A 14943-nucleotide genomic window follows, 5' to 3' on the forward strand; every position below is an offset into this window, starting at 1 on the left:
ACTGTGTCACATAACATGGCTACCAAGATGATGCCCTCCAGACAGAATTGGCCCATTCACTAAGATAATAGCTAGATAATTGACAGGATGATAGAATGCATCATATAATATGACCTCCTCCTAATGCATTAACTGTTAAATAGTATTGTGGTATGTGTTATATGGTACAATATATAACATGCATATGTACAATACACATTATAGTATATATATATACATATATTCCACAGAGTACACATAATTCATTATGGCTAATTGCTAAGTAGCAGCATAGTGAAGACTTTTTCACAATTCAACTTTAAAACTTCAGATGCAAGGCTAAATTTTTATTCTATTTTAAATCAAAAGCCCTCTTTCCAATGAGGTAGAGATAGAAGCTTTTATTAAACTCAGATGTCAATATTTATTTCCATTCCTGCAGGAGTGACTCAAACTCCACAGAGGGAAGACAAAAGCTCAGGTACTCCTTTTGAAGTCAAAGCTGAGTGGAAGATGAAGCCCTTAAAGAATTACAAATGGAGAGAAAGCACACGGCACATTCTGGGATGTTTTTGCTTATTTTTTAAGAACATGCAATGCTAAAGACTTGGCAGCACTGACTGCTGCACAGTAAGCTGTCTGCAGACTGCACGTGCTGGTCGACTCCACTCTCGCAGCTGACACGCCATGTGTGCTGGAATGACTCAAGTAAATGTTTCTCATCAACGTGACGATGGAAGCTTCATTCCAAGCAAAACCCAGCCAATCTAAAAACAAGCATGTAAACCTAAGCTGGTAATTTTGTAAAAGCATAGTCCTTCCAAATGTTTCCATAACAGGGGGTGCCCCAGACAGGAAGAACCAGCAGTGAAATAATAAATATAAAGGCAAGTTTTAAGGTTACTCATGAACAGAAGCAAATAGATCCTTAATTGTCAAAGGCTATGATTCCTCTCCAGTACAGGCTTCCTATGTCTACCAAATATGGGTGACATTTACCTCCATTGCAAGTTGTAGATTACTAAATCCCCAATTAGACACTCTGCTTATCCTCCAGAATCTGTTTGACCCATATTAGTAGATAAAATCATGACTTACATTTCTATTACTCAACCTGCCTCTCTTATGTCAATATCATGCTGTTCCGATAACCAGTCCTACAGTAGCGCTTACAGGCAACCTATAGACTTCTAGGATTTTCTTCTTAGCTATTTTTGCAAATAAGTGCTTTCACCTACATAGCTTCACTTTCAAATGTTCTCATTTTTTTAAATTTTTACATTTATGTGTTGTATATGTGGTTTTGGTGGGGATGATTTGTGTGTGTGTGTGTGTTTGTGTACCTGTGTGTTTACACTTGTGTGTATGCACCTGAGTGTGTTTATGTGTGTGTGAGTCTGTGTGTGTGTGTGTGTGTGTGTGTGTGTGTGTGTGTGTGTGTACCCATGTGTGTGCACACATGTAGATCTAAGGACAACTTAACTGGCAATACTCAGTTCTCTCCTTTCACCATGAAAATTCCAGGAACTGAACTCAGCAAAGTGCCCTTAGCCAGTGAGCCATCTCTTATATTTTTTCAGTGATTTGCATAGTATTAAACTGAGATCTGTGAAGAATCAGTATCTTTAATATTGTTTATCCATCCATAAAATGGTCTGTTCCCGTTGAATTAGATCTTTAATTTGGCTTAGTAATTTTTATTTTCCCATGAACAGATAACTGTAAATTTGGGTTGAATTTATTCAAAAGAATTTTTTTGTTTTGACACTTTATAAATGGGGGAATGTAATCTTATTCCTTTTTGTTTGCTGTAAAAACGAAAGTACACAATATCTTCTACAGGGCTATTAGATCTCCAGATGTTAGTAGGTATGTTATCACATCTGCCAGGCTCTCAGCGGCTCTCTACAGAACCATGTTTTCTATGCATCTAGTTTCATGTCTTTCTGACACTGGGCCTTTTATCTTCTTTCTTGGCTTTACACAAACAGCAAGAACTCATACAGAACTCTGCCAAAAAGAAGGACAGAAAGAAAACATATGCCATTTGATAATCTTCAAGATAGAACACATTAGATTTTCCACCATTTATATATATGTGTGTGTGTATGTATATATGTATACACATGGTCTTCATCAGGCTGTTCTGCTGAGAGTTTTTTTAAAGATTTATTCAGTTTTTATATGAGTACAGTGGTGTTGTCTTCGAACACACCAGAAGAGGGCACTGTATACCATTGCAGATGCCTGTGAACCACCATGTAGTTGTTGGGAAGTGAACACAGGACCTCTGGAAGAGCAGTCAGGGCTCTCAACCATGGAGCCATCTCTCCACACCTTAATAATTTTTAATATGGACAAATATTGAATTTTATGGTCTTTTTTAGACTTTTGTTGCTGTGGTAATTATCTGATGACACAATATAAATGAGCGAAGAATCCATGGATCACAGTTTGCACATTTCAGCCATCAGAGGCTGTTTACCTCAGAGTGGCAAAGAAAGAGAGAAGTCTGTATGTGAATGACTCTGTGTGTGTGTGTGTGTGTGTGTGTGTGTGTGTGTGTGTGTGTGTGTGTGTGACAGAGAGAGAGAGAGAGAGAGAGAGAGAGAGAGAGAGAGAGAGTAAAAAGATGAACGGAGAATGAATGACTATGCTAACAGCTTCCTTCTTTCCATTTCATTCTACCTGGGTTCTCAGCCTATTGGAACAGGCCCCTCCACCCCTCCACCCCTCCTACCTCCATCAATACTGCTCTCTGGAAATGACTCACATCCACATACTTAAGTGCATGTGTGCATGGTGGGGTGGAGGTGGAGGAAAGGAGGAGGGAAAGGAATAGGGCGAAGGGAGGGGGAGAGAATATTATAATTTAATTTATTTATCGCCTAGGTAGCTCTCAAGTCAATCAAATTGAAAGTAAAAATTAACTATGTCGCCCATGTTTAGGGACTAGATGCCACTGGGGAAAAAACAGCCTTGACTTAGAGCTGGCACCAGTTTTTTGTGTTTCTTGGCTCTATGTTAATATCATACTAGGGTCTTCTGACCCTCCAATTTTTAATTCCTGAATTGTCATAGTCAGGTTGGGATATCAGAATGATACAGACCACATGAAATTGCTGTAACGGGTTCCTCCTTCTTTGTTATATATTTGGTAATTCTTCCACAGAGGTATAATGGAATTCACCCATGTAATCAGTTTTCACACCACTAAGGTTTTTCATAATGATCTTAACTCCTGAGAAAATATGTGTGCCCACAGCTATTATTCATCAGGAGTCAGTTTTAATATATAGGTTTTATTTCTCTAAGAAGAAGAAGCTGGGATAGAGTAAGGAGACAGAGGGGTTTATTGGAAAACTAGGTAAAGTCTGTGTAAGACAAAGGGTAAGGCCTGGGCCTGGGGTGGCTTAGTCAGTAAAATGCTGGTCTTGTGAGGGAAAGAAGCTGGGTTTGATATACCCCACCCCCATCCATGTGTAAAATGTTGGGTATGATGGGTGGAATGTGAAACCCCAGAGCTAAGGAAAGCAGAGACAGGAGTGTCCCTGGGGCTCCCAGTCCAGCCTAGCTGGCAAACTTCAGGCCCGTGAGAGATTTTGTTTTCAATGATGGCATCTAACATTTCCATTGGGCTTCACACACACACATACACACACACCCCTCTGTGCATGCACACCTCCATACATATGCAGACACTTGAACGCAATTTTAAAACACACACACACACACACACACACACACACACACACACACACACAAAGCAGAAGGCATGAGAGTTTGCAGAACATCCTGCAGATTGGATATCCAAAAGACATATCCGAAACAGATGAAGACCTAACAGTCAACTCAAGAAACTTCTAGAAGAAATTTAGAACGGTGAGTAAAAGCTTCAGAATGAACAATGGCTGTTGGAAGAGTCCTATGATGGGCAGAAAGAGGTAGGGCCTAGTGTGCTTCCAGGCTCAGGGACGAGAGGCTGCTGGGAGATCACAGCCATGGTTTAAAGCTGGCAGACTCAGAATCCACATAGCTGAAAGCTCTCCAGAAACTACAGTCCTGTGACTGAGCAGACTTATTCTGGAAAGGAGATCAAAGTCATGCGTTTCCACGGCAGGTACACATTGTGATTTCTCCTTCATAAGGACTTGGTGCATTTTATCTAAAATTTAAAACTTACCAGCAGAAAGATATTCGCAGTATGCCTTCATTTTGCTTTTAAAAACAGCAGGGTCTACACCGATACTCTCTGCTGCCCCTAGAGCTCACCTCTGCAATGGCCTTTCTTTACTGCCCAGATTTCCAAATAATTTATGTTCATAAACTTTATTATTTATCTCTTTCATACTTCATTGATTGCTCTTTTTATTCTTTTCTCTACTTAATATGTTTAGGTGTTTCTTACTGCCCTGAGTATAAATTTATATCCCTGCTTTTTTCTTTTTATTTAATTTTTTCATTCAAAATATTTTAATCATATTCTTTACCCTCTCTCAGCTCCTCTCAGATTGTCCTCACCGCCATACCGACCATCTTGTTATTTCCCTGTCTCTCAAAACACAAACAAAACATCCAAAGATCAAAAATGCAAACAAACAACATAAGACAAACACCATCCCCACGTCCCATCCCCCAAATACATGATGTCCATTTTCTGCTGGCTCTCTATTCCTGGGCTTAGGACACTGGGAATAGGAAACATCTTGGAATGTAACTAACAGAGTCAGATACACTGTACTGGAGAAAACTGATTTTTATTCATCAGCCAGCAGGTGTCAATTCTATTGTAAATATCTTCTTTGTGTTGTAGTTACTTAATTCTGGGTGATATAAACCTGTGCTTTTTTTGTTTGCACTGTCACAGTCTTCATAAGTTTACATAATTATATATTATATAACTCTTTCATATACATATCTCTTTTAGGAAGCTTCTACAGGAGTAGGAGTCCATGTGGCATTTCAAAGGCTTTAGTGTTAATAGTTCCTACTCATATTCCCTCCTCCACCCTGCCTTCCCACCCCTTCCCACTTAATTCTTCAATTATGTGTCCTTCCTTATATTCTTACCTTTTCTTCAGCATAAGCTCTTAAGAGATACAATCCCCTCTATACACTGCCTTTACCTGGACGCACAAATTTTGGGACCACAGCTTAAAATTATTTTGTATTTTCACCCAAGTTATTGTTCCTCAACTCTTAGATAAACAAGCATGATTTCTAATTTCTAATTTCCAGGCATCTGCATATTTTAGCTATTATTAATGATTTTTTGAAAATGTCCTTGGGATGAAAAGCATAATCTGCATAATTCAAGTTAATGTAAAAATCTTGGGATTCATTATGATCTGCATCTGATCCACCTTGATGAACATTTCACATATAAGGAGATCTGTATTCATATGTTAATAAGCATGACACTCCATGAACAATCTACAGTAATGTTAATTATAGCATCTTTATCTTACTGGCTTTACCAAGTTTCCCACCCAGTAGGAGACAATCGTCTTTAAATCCTCAATTAGCAAGATGGGTTTATTTGCCTCATGCACTTGCAGCTTATGTTGGATTCACATATATTTAATACTTTTATGTTTCCTGATGGCTTATTTTCACTATTAGTTATACCATTTTTCCTGACAACATTTTATCTTTCATTCTTATATTTCCTGATATTAATAAAAACACTCATATATTACTAGTAGCATGTACAAGATATGTACTTTTCCATCTTAACTTTCAATATGTAAGTTCCCCTTTTATTTTATAAACAGTCTGTTTATAAAATATCATCTTGCATTATTTGCTTTCACAATCTAGCCTTTTAAATAAAGTATATAGTCCATTTACATTTACTATATTATTAAGATTAAAATATCAATTAATAATTGGTTTTATCTGTCTCAGATACATTTTGTTCTCAGTCTATCTTACATTGCTTTTGAATTAATGAAATATTGTTTAACAGCTCAATTTAATCTTTCCACTGGATTTTGAGCTATAAAACTTTTATAATTTTATGCAGTGAACTATTAACACACTAAGGTCTACGTGCAGAAAAGATTACACAATAGGAAGTTTGTTAGAGTATCTTGCTTAATCTACATCTATTGCACTTCTACTGTTATATATTTTAAATCCACATAAGTCATAAATCCTATAATAAAACAGCATTTTAATTTCAACTTATATTGTTACATGTCTTCAAATAAAAAGTACATTTTATTTTATCTTCATATAGTTATACACCTAACAGTTTCCAGTGCTCTTCATACTTTCAGATAAAGCCCAATTTTTATCTGTTCTCAGATCGCTTCCATTTGAGGAGTTTGTTTTTTATCTCATATAATGTATGTATGCTGGCAATAAGTTGTCTTTTTAGTTATTGGACAATTCCATAAAGCATTCTCATTAATCTCTCCCCTCTGGAAATGAAAAGACTATCAGTTCACCATCATTTCCAGGGAGAGTTTAATCAAATACAAAATAATCATCTTTTTTCTTCTTTCTTTCTTTCTTTCTTTCTTTCTCCTCCTCCTCCTCCTCTTTCTCCTCCTCTTTCTCCTCCTCCTTCTCCTCCCCTCCCTCCTCCTCCTCCCCTTCCCACTTCCCCTGTTTCTTTTTCTTTATGTGCTGCGTTCTGGTCTTCATTATTTCTTATTTTTATGACTGTACTGTAGTAAGCTCTCTTGCCCTGGCTGCCCTAAAGGTTTTAATTTTAACTTGGATTTCAGAAATTTTTACGTTTCCAGGTATAATTTCCTTTGTATTCACCTTTCATGGGTTTCATAGTTTAACTGTGTGAATTTATATATCTCTATGAATTTTATTTTTTCCGGTAGTGGTTTACAAATAGTTTTCTGTCCCATCTATTTTTCTTTCCTTTTGAGATTCTAATAAGTATACTTTAAGTCATTTTTTTTACCTCATAGGTCAAGTATTTACAGTCAGTTTTCTATTTTTAGCCCGAATAATTACATATTTCAATGCTAGGCCACATTGTCTGCTAACTTCAATTCCGTAAAGTGAATTTTTCATTTTAACTATTGCACTTTTTAGGCTATGTAGAAATTTTTTTATACAGTTTTAAATTTTTTGAGGGTTTTCTTTACACCTACATGGAAATCTGTGCACAGGTTGCATGTAGTGGTCATGAAGGCCAGAAAAAAAGGCATCAGGTGCCCACCAACTGGAATACAAACAGTTGTGAGTTGACATTTGGGTGCTGAATATTGGACCCAGGTCCTCCAGAAAAGCAGCCAGTGCTCTTAACCACTGAGCCATCTCTCCAATCCCTACTTTTTCAGTCTTATAAGTGATACCTGCTTGTGTTTCATATTCTCTATTTCTCTGTAAAGACTTGCCAAAAGTTCATTCATTATACTAACACTTTAAACATTTTTATTATTATTAATTTCTGTCAAAGTAATGACTTTCTTTATGACATTTTCCCAATGTCTTTCTTTCATTTGACTTCTGTTCATACCCACATCACCATTACCCGCCTTTACCCAGTATCCCTTGTCTCTGTCATAGGCACACATACACTACCCACCACTACCACACACCTACCACTACTACCGACAGCAACAACTACTACTACTACTACTACTACTACTACTACTACTACTACTACTACACTACTACTGCCTTCAAAAGTCCAAGAATTTTCATCTGTCAATTTTAATATCTGGTTATCTTGGGTTTGATTTTTCTACTATTTTTTCTCCCTCTCTTAACTATGGATCATTCTTACTATTTTTTAATATAGTATTATTTAGTACTAGACATGAGTAAGATTTTCAATCTTCACAATTAGACTTTTATTCTACTAGGTTAGCTCACAACTCTGAACAATCCTTTCAGCTTTCAGTCAGGACCTGGCCTTTTTAAATGAGGCTTCCTGGAGGCTCTGCACACACGCATTTACATTGCAATAGGATGTGATGGATTCCTAAAAATGTCATACGGTGTGGCATCTTACATGATCTGAACTTCCCCCAACTCCATGGATTCTCATTAATATTCTAGCTGCCTGTTAGCTCCAATCTAATAACAGGCTAATTGAACCTCGCTGTTGTGTCTTATACTGGGAGTAGCAGGTATTCTGCTACAAACCGGAAGCAAACAAATGAATCTCACTGAAGCCCATTTCTTCCCCCCAGATATTGACTCCATCTACGTTCTTCCGTTAGTATCATTAAATAGGTATCTCTAGAGGTTTTGATTATAAGATTTAATCTATATTTTCTCATCATTATCTGTACTAGTCTGGCTACCTTACTTTGTCATAGCAGAACTAGGGCCCTTGTTAGAAATTTATGTCCATAAATGACAAAGGAACATCAAGTTTTTCAGTAGTTGAACAGAACAAAGTTAAAGTTAGCCACCAAATTTAAAGAAAATGTATTTGCTTAGGAACCACAATTCTCCTACCTTGATAAATTGTGGGAGGCCAAAGGCAAGTTTGCATCCTCACTCTGCCATCTAATTTTAAACTCTGCACCACAGAACGGATGCTCATTATGGAGACTTGTATAATGGGCTTAAGTGCATGCTAAAAGTAATGGCTTTATTACTGAGATGGCATGTTCAAGACACATCATAAAAGATGCTTTCTGCTGCTTTACCTAAGTGTTCTGACTGCATAAAAATGTGTGAAAATAAAATTTAGAAACCTTACACTAGAAATATATTATTTAATTCTACCTTATTATAGTTTCATATACAAAAGAGTTCCCAAACTAACACTCCTACTTTGTAGAAGCTGTGGGGAGAACTTGCACTACAGGCCTAGGCAACAATACTCCATCTGGATGCTTGAAACTTGAAATCAAGCCAGGAGACAGTAGCACCCATCTTTAATTCTACTACTGAGGAGGCAGGGGCAAGTGGAGCTTACCTATCTATCTATCTAACCATCTATCTATCTATCTATCTATCTCTATCCATGTGTATCTGTGTGGGTATCTGCTATGTGTATGTCACTGTCAGTAGGAGTCAGAAGTGATAGGCTTCTGGATCTGGGGTTATAGGCAATTGTGACCTTGCCTAATATGTGTGCTAGAAGGCAAGCTCAGATCGCTAGAAGAACAGTGTGTGTATTCTTTCTTATCTGCTGAGCTATATTTCCAGCTCCCAAAAGAGAGGTTTAACTGGAGACACAGGAAAGTAAATGTGATGTGAAAGAAGTCAGGAATAGTGGGAATAAAGGCCTAAGCAGGGGTGGGGTAGGGAGGTCATGGAGAGGAAGAGGTTACCAAGATTAAGGATCTATGGAAAGACCTTAGAGTAACAGACTAGTCTGTTAGTAAGTTAATTACAAAACATAATTCTAAAAATAGTTTCAACAGAATTACCCTGTATAAATGGACAGCACTTATCCCTCAAGACATAGGTTATTAAATGAGAATCACAATTCAAGGCATTGGTTATTTCTCTATGACTCACTGGTCAGGGAGGCTCTAGAAGTCTCCAAAGCAATACAGGTTGATTGCCTTGCCTTTGGTTATCCACCATAGCTACATGGTAAAACTACAAACTTTGGCTGGAAGACAGAAAACAACTGCAAACTGAAACTGTCTCCCTACTGGCTAGCTTTCATAGAGTCAAAAGTTATTAGGGAGACTTCTGGGAGATAAAAGCTACCCAGGGTTTTATTCAGCACTTGAATCTGAATACTAGAACACCAACCTATCAGGTTGGATGTGCCCACTGCAGCAATAACGGTGTTAGTTGTGGAGTAACTCACTGCTTTCTGCTTGTATTTGATACCTGCTCTACCAGAGGGAAGTTCATGCTGGTACTTTAATCCTGGTCAAAAGCCCATGACTAGACCATCCTCCTTTTGGTAGAAATTGCTGCTGTTGCCTTGCTAAATGGTCATGTTGTCAAATTGCCTTCCAAATACTTACTATTCTAGTCATAGATGAAGGCAGCTCTCAAACTTTGTCTGGGATGCTTCGTTTAGCAGAGGGCAGCAGTCAATGGTACCAATAAGAGACTAAGTGCTCATCTGTAAATGAGACATACTGGGCCTGGGGAACTGGTTTAGCAGTTAGGGGTACTTCCTGTTCCCCTGGAAGACTCAAATTCAGTTCCCAATATGTATATTTGGTGGCTTACAAACTACCCGTAAACCCAGCTACAGGGCATCCAACTCCCTCTTCTGGTTCCTATAGCTGGCACGTACATATTTGGCTTACAGTCATAAACGCACGCACACACACACACACACACACACACACACACATACACACACTTAGGAAACTTTGCAGAATAGGAAACAAAAAGAATCAAAAGACTAGGAAATGGAGAAAAAGTACTATGAAATGCTATCTTTTAGACATGATATGGCTATCAAACTCATAAGCATACATCTGTGGTTACTTGGAGAAGGCCTGTACATGACAAAGCCAACCAAAATTCTGGCATCGATGGGAAAGCACCCACCCCTTATTAAGGAGCTACTAGCAGTTGGCAGTGGCTGGGTAAGGGGAAATTATCATTTTTCATGGGTGTGACCCCTGGGAGGTTTCTCCTGTTCCAGTGGATGACTCTTTCTGTGTGTATGGACAGAGTTAACTGGACTTAATGATTATCAAAACATACAAACATAGAAGCAAGCATGAAATAAATTGGGAAGTCATTGTGTCAGGGCACAAAGAGGAAGTTGGTAGGTTTTCAGATATTCAAATAATCATGTTTCACTGTATACACTAGTAAATTCTCAATAGTATGGAAAATACCTTTTGACAAAAGGTAACTTCTAACATGTCCAGATCTGGCTATCATGCAGATGACTTAATATGTAGAAAATGGGAGAGAAAACTTCCTTTTTTAGACTTAAGTAATCTTCATTCTATGTATAAATCCTGTTTTGTTTTGTTTTTTAATACGAATCTTTTGCTTTCCGAGTCACAGAAGAAAGTCAAAGACTAATGCTCAACAACACATGAGCCACAAAGGAGAATATCTTATTTGAAGTAATGCATAAAATTACACCTATAATTGTCAAGGAAGAGAGCAATTCAGCTTTGATCACTTAGTGATAACAATCATAAAATACCATTTCTGCCACAGTAAATAACAAAAGAAAAAATTTTTTTAAATTATCTTAACTTGTTTAAAAGAAAATTAAACAAAAAGGGAGACACTCAAAATATCTAGATACATAATTATGAAATGAGAGGTCAGGATTTAATTAGGCACAGTAAATGAAATCACATCAGTAGATGTATCCTTACCAGGGCTTCATAATCTTCTGCAACTTCTGGTATCGTCTGAAAAATTAAGAACACCCATGTGAGCTTCAAAATAATGATTTTTATGTAATAAACCCATCTAGAAGAAAATTCAGGATTAGATACAAGCGAGTAGAAACACTTAGCCATCTAAAAACATGAGCCATAGTATCACTGATGGAAACAGTGCTAATAGTCAGAAACCAAGACAGCCATGCTCAATGGAGAAAGAAACCCCATGGAGCGAGTATGGGTAACATTGCAATGGGTAAATCTGTGTCAAAAGGACTAGATTAGAAGTAACTTATTTTCTTTCTTCAATAAAATCCACATGGATTGTAATGTCTTCCTCTCTTGAGAGCAAGTGCAGGAACCATGATATTAGAAGCTAGGAGTAAGACTCGGGATGGAGCTTGGCACAGACAAATCTGACTAAAGGACACATGGGTTCCTAAATGTTTCGTGTATTTTAAAATATTTTATGCTTACTCATTTTAAGACCCTTATGGAACTCAGGCCGGCCTTGCACTTGCAATATCCTCTTTCCTCAGCCTCAAAAATGTTAGGATTACTAAATGGAGAAAAAGAAATTTGGGAACAGGGCACAATACCTCCTAAGCTCAAGAAGACAGAGGTAAAGACTAAAATGACTCGAATTCTTTCAAGACACTTCCATTTTTCATGTCAGCCAGATTCCTCTAGCTTTAAATCTGTCTGTGCTGTACTGGACCACTTTACTGGACCAGGCTATCCCATCTCTCAGATCACTGACTGTGTAGTGTCTATACCTCCATACAGCTAGTTTCCCTTCTAGGAAACAGACTGATGACCCACTTTCAGTATAAGGTGTCCTTAGAATTCATGAGAATTACAGACAAGCAGGAGGCACTGGGCACCTCTCTCCTCCAGCTAAAGCTGGTGCATGCTTCTCTCAGAACTCCGAGACTTGGAAAGTTTCAGGTCGTCTGCTGTGTGACTGAGCACACCACTAGGAAAAAAAAAAAGAAAAGAAAAGAAAACGTCCCAAGTCCCAGATTATTCATTAGATAAATCTTTGTGTCTTAAACCAAGGAGGTGGCACTTGGGAAGGGAAAAGGTCTTAACCTATGGGAGAAGACAGGAATTGTTCAGAATACACTGTTTTGTGCCAGATCAGCCCACCAGCCTATTTTTGTTTGTTTGCTTGTTTTCTCTGTGCTGGTGATACTTTCTATAAAATAGTATATTAAAAATGTTTTGTTGGGTGGGAGAGATGGCTCAATGGTTAAGAGCACTGACTATTCTTCCAGACATCCCGAGTTCAGTTCCCAGCAACCACCATGGTGACTGACAACCATCTGTATTGGGGTTGATGCCCTCTTCTGGTGTCTGAAGTCAGCTACAGTGTACTCATAAATAAATCTTTAGAGAAGTTTTGGTTTTGCTAGTCTTTTGAATTTGTTATTATCTTATTTCCCACATATCCGCCCCCCCAGTCATCTGACTTTTAGGATACAGGAGCCTGACTGACATCTGATTTTCTTTCCTCCTCTTCAGTGACAAAGGGTATCCCATCTCTAAGCTCACTGCCTTTTCAGTCTTTTGAAGAACAGGGATTTGCATGAAGAGAAAGGGTCAGAAGTTGAAATACACAGTTATATACTTAAGTGGTTGCTGAATGATTCCACCCTTCAAGAGAAATTACAGCCTATATCTAAATATAACCCTGAGGCAAGAAAAAATGATAGGAAAAGTTAGGGCTACATGAGAAGGGAAGAGACCCCCTCACCTAGGAATCTGGTTGAAGTTTCTTGCCAATAAAGAAGAATCCTGCACGTTACCAACTGCTTAAGCATTTTTCCTTCCTAGATATAAGCTGTAGCTTCCTAGAAATCCCACTAGGAGCCCATTTGCAAGGAGGAGCATGTAGTAAGGCCCTATAAAAGCACAGTGGCTCCTGGGCTTGTTTCCTTACCAAACCCTAATACCATGCTGGAGTCTCCAAAGCCTGCTCATTTACCTCACTTTTAAAAAGAAAAGAAAGAGAAAAATGGATACTTGGCAAAATGGTGTGCATGCCTAATACTAAGATAATTAATCATGAATCTCCCTTAAGGATCCCATACCTACACTGGTGTATGTCTTACTCTGTGACTTTCCCCAGAGAAGGGGGTATCTACACACTTGCATATGTCTTACCTCTATGACTCCCTAGACTAACCCATACCCACTCTTGAGTGTGTCTTATCCTCTCTGGATGTCTCTTAGGAAAGCATATCTCATGCTCTTGGGTATATCCTATGTTATCCATGACAATCTCTCTTTCTCTCTCATTTGCCAGGCTAAAGGCTAGGTCAAAATGTATTTAAGAGTCTCCACCTCTTCCTCATTGTACCAGCAAGTTCAGGTCCTGAAGGCCTGGTCTATTACTGGAGATGTCAAAGCAACATACCTGATTTTGGCTAGTGTCAATGATCTAAAGATAAGGTATAGGCTGCTGAGGTGACAGTATCAAGCTATGTCTGTTCACACACAACTGAAAATCCCTCCAGAAACCCAAATAGCCACTTGGAAATTAAACTTTATGTAATTAATAAAAAGGCAAAGTAAGTTTGCCCTCTTCCCTTTCATTTCGCCTTCCTTTATTTAAAATAATATGTATTATTTTACTCCTTTCCTTTATCAAAGTTATTGACAGAATCAAAGGCATAAGGAAAGACTGGCATAAACAGACAGGTGCTAGGGACATGATAAGAACCCAATGGAACTACAGGGAAAGCACTTCTTTGGAAAATGTCTCCTGTAAGGATTAAGGTTTTTATAAAAAGTTAAGTAGAGGGAACATCATGGAGACCCAAAACAGAAAGCGTGTTCTGAAAATAATGAGAGACAGTCAGAAAGACAGAGACTGCAGAGCCATGGGTCAAGTCTGGGAGAAGAGGGTCATGCAATAAACAACTCTAATGACAGGACAACCTACTGAGCAAGCAGGAATAAAGGACCTGCTTGGCTGTAGAAGGTGATATGGCCATAAACTTTAAGAACAAAACCTCTGGGGTAGTCATAGAAACCTGATTTATTAACCTCTGTTGTGTCACCGTGCTAACCATGGCCAATTTAAAATGCCAACATTGAGCTCACATCTAGAATAGTTATACAAAATGACAAGGAACTAGCCAAACACCTCCTTAGCAAAGGATAAAACATATGAACACTAGACCACAGCATCAGCGCTACCAAAGGAAGGCACATGCAGACACAGAGCTGCTGCAGAGCACTCTGGGAGACCATCACTGACACAAGCCATTCAGAAAAGAATGTCAGAACTGGAGTGGAACTGGGATGACAGGTCCAATTTTGCATGATTCCACAGTATTTCCTGCAAATCATTTATTAATCAGTTCAAATTTTAAAGAAATATCACATATCCTAGACCTAATCAAGTGGCCAAATGTAACAAAGAGACATCCTGTGGCCTCAGGAAGATCAAATCTTAAAAGACCTGACAGGTATTTATGAGCGGGAGAGGCTATGGGTCTGACGTTGGGAGAACAGTAGATGAAGCTGAAGGAAAACACAAGTTCCCATGGACAACTGTGCAAATGTGTGCAACACAGCGTCTGCACTATCAGGGTCTCGAATGCTGAGCTGAAGGCATTCTACAGCTCAGCAACCTCTAGATAACTAAGCACGCTACTGTTCTGTCTGGTAGTGAAAGAATTGGTTTCCTCGGGCTTGTGAA

General features: G+C 38.4%; 1 protein-coding gene across 8 annotated transcripts in view; it reads right to left on the minus strand.

Moving 5' to 3' along the window:
• The window catches only part of Elmo1 (engulfment and cell motility 1), a 523734-nt gene that overhangs the window by 338751 nt on the left and 170040 nt on the right, over positions 1–14943 (minus strand). For all 8 annotated transcript variants that reach the window (NM_001395578.1, XM_087591062.1, XM_087591058.1 and 5 more), the window contains 1 exon segment: positions 11226–11261. In NM_001395578.1, coding sequence (NP_001382507.1) covers positions 11226–11261 — 36 coding nt within the window.

Source organism: Rattus norvegicus, chromosome 17, assembly GCF_021556685.1.
Source record: "Rattus norvegicus strain SHRSP/BbbUtx chromosome 17, alternate assembly SHRSP_T2T, whole genome shotgun sequence".
NCBI lineage: Eukaryota > Metazoa > Chordata > Mammalia > Rodentia > Muridae > Rattus > Rattus norvegicus.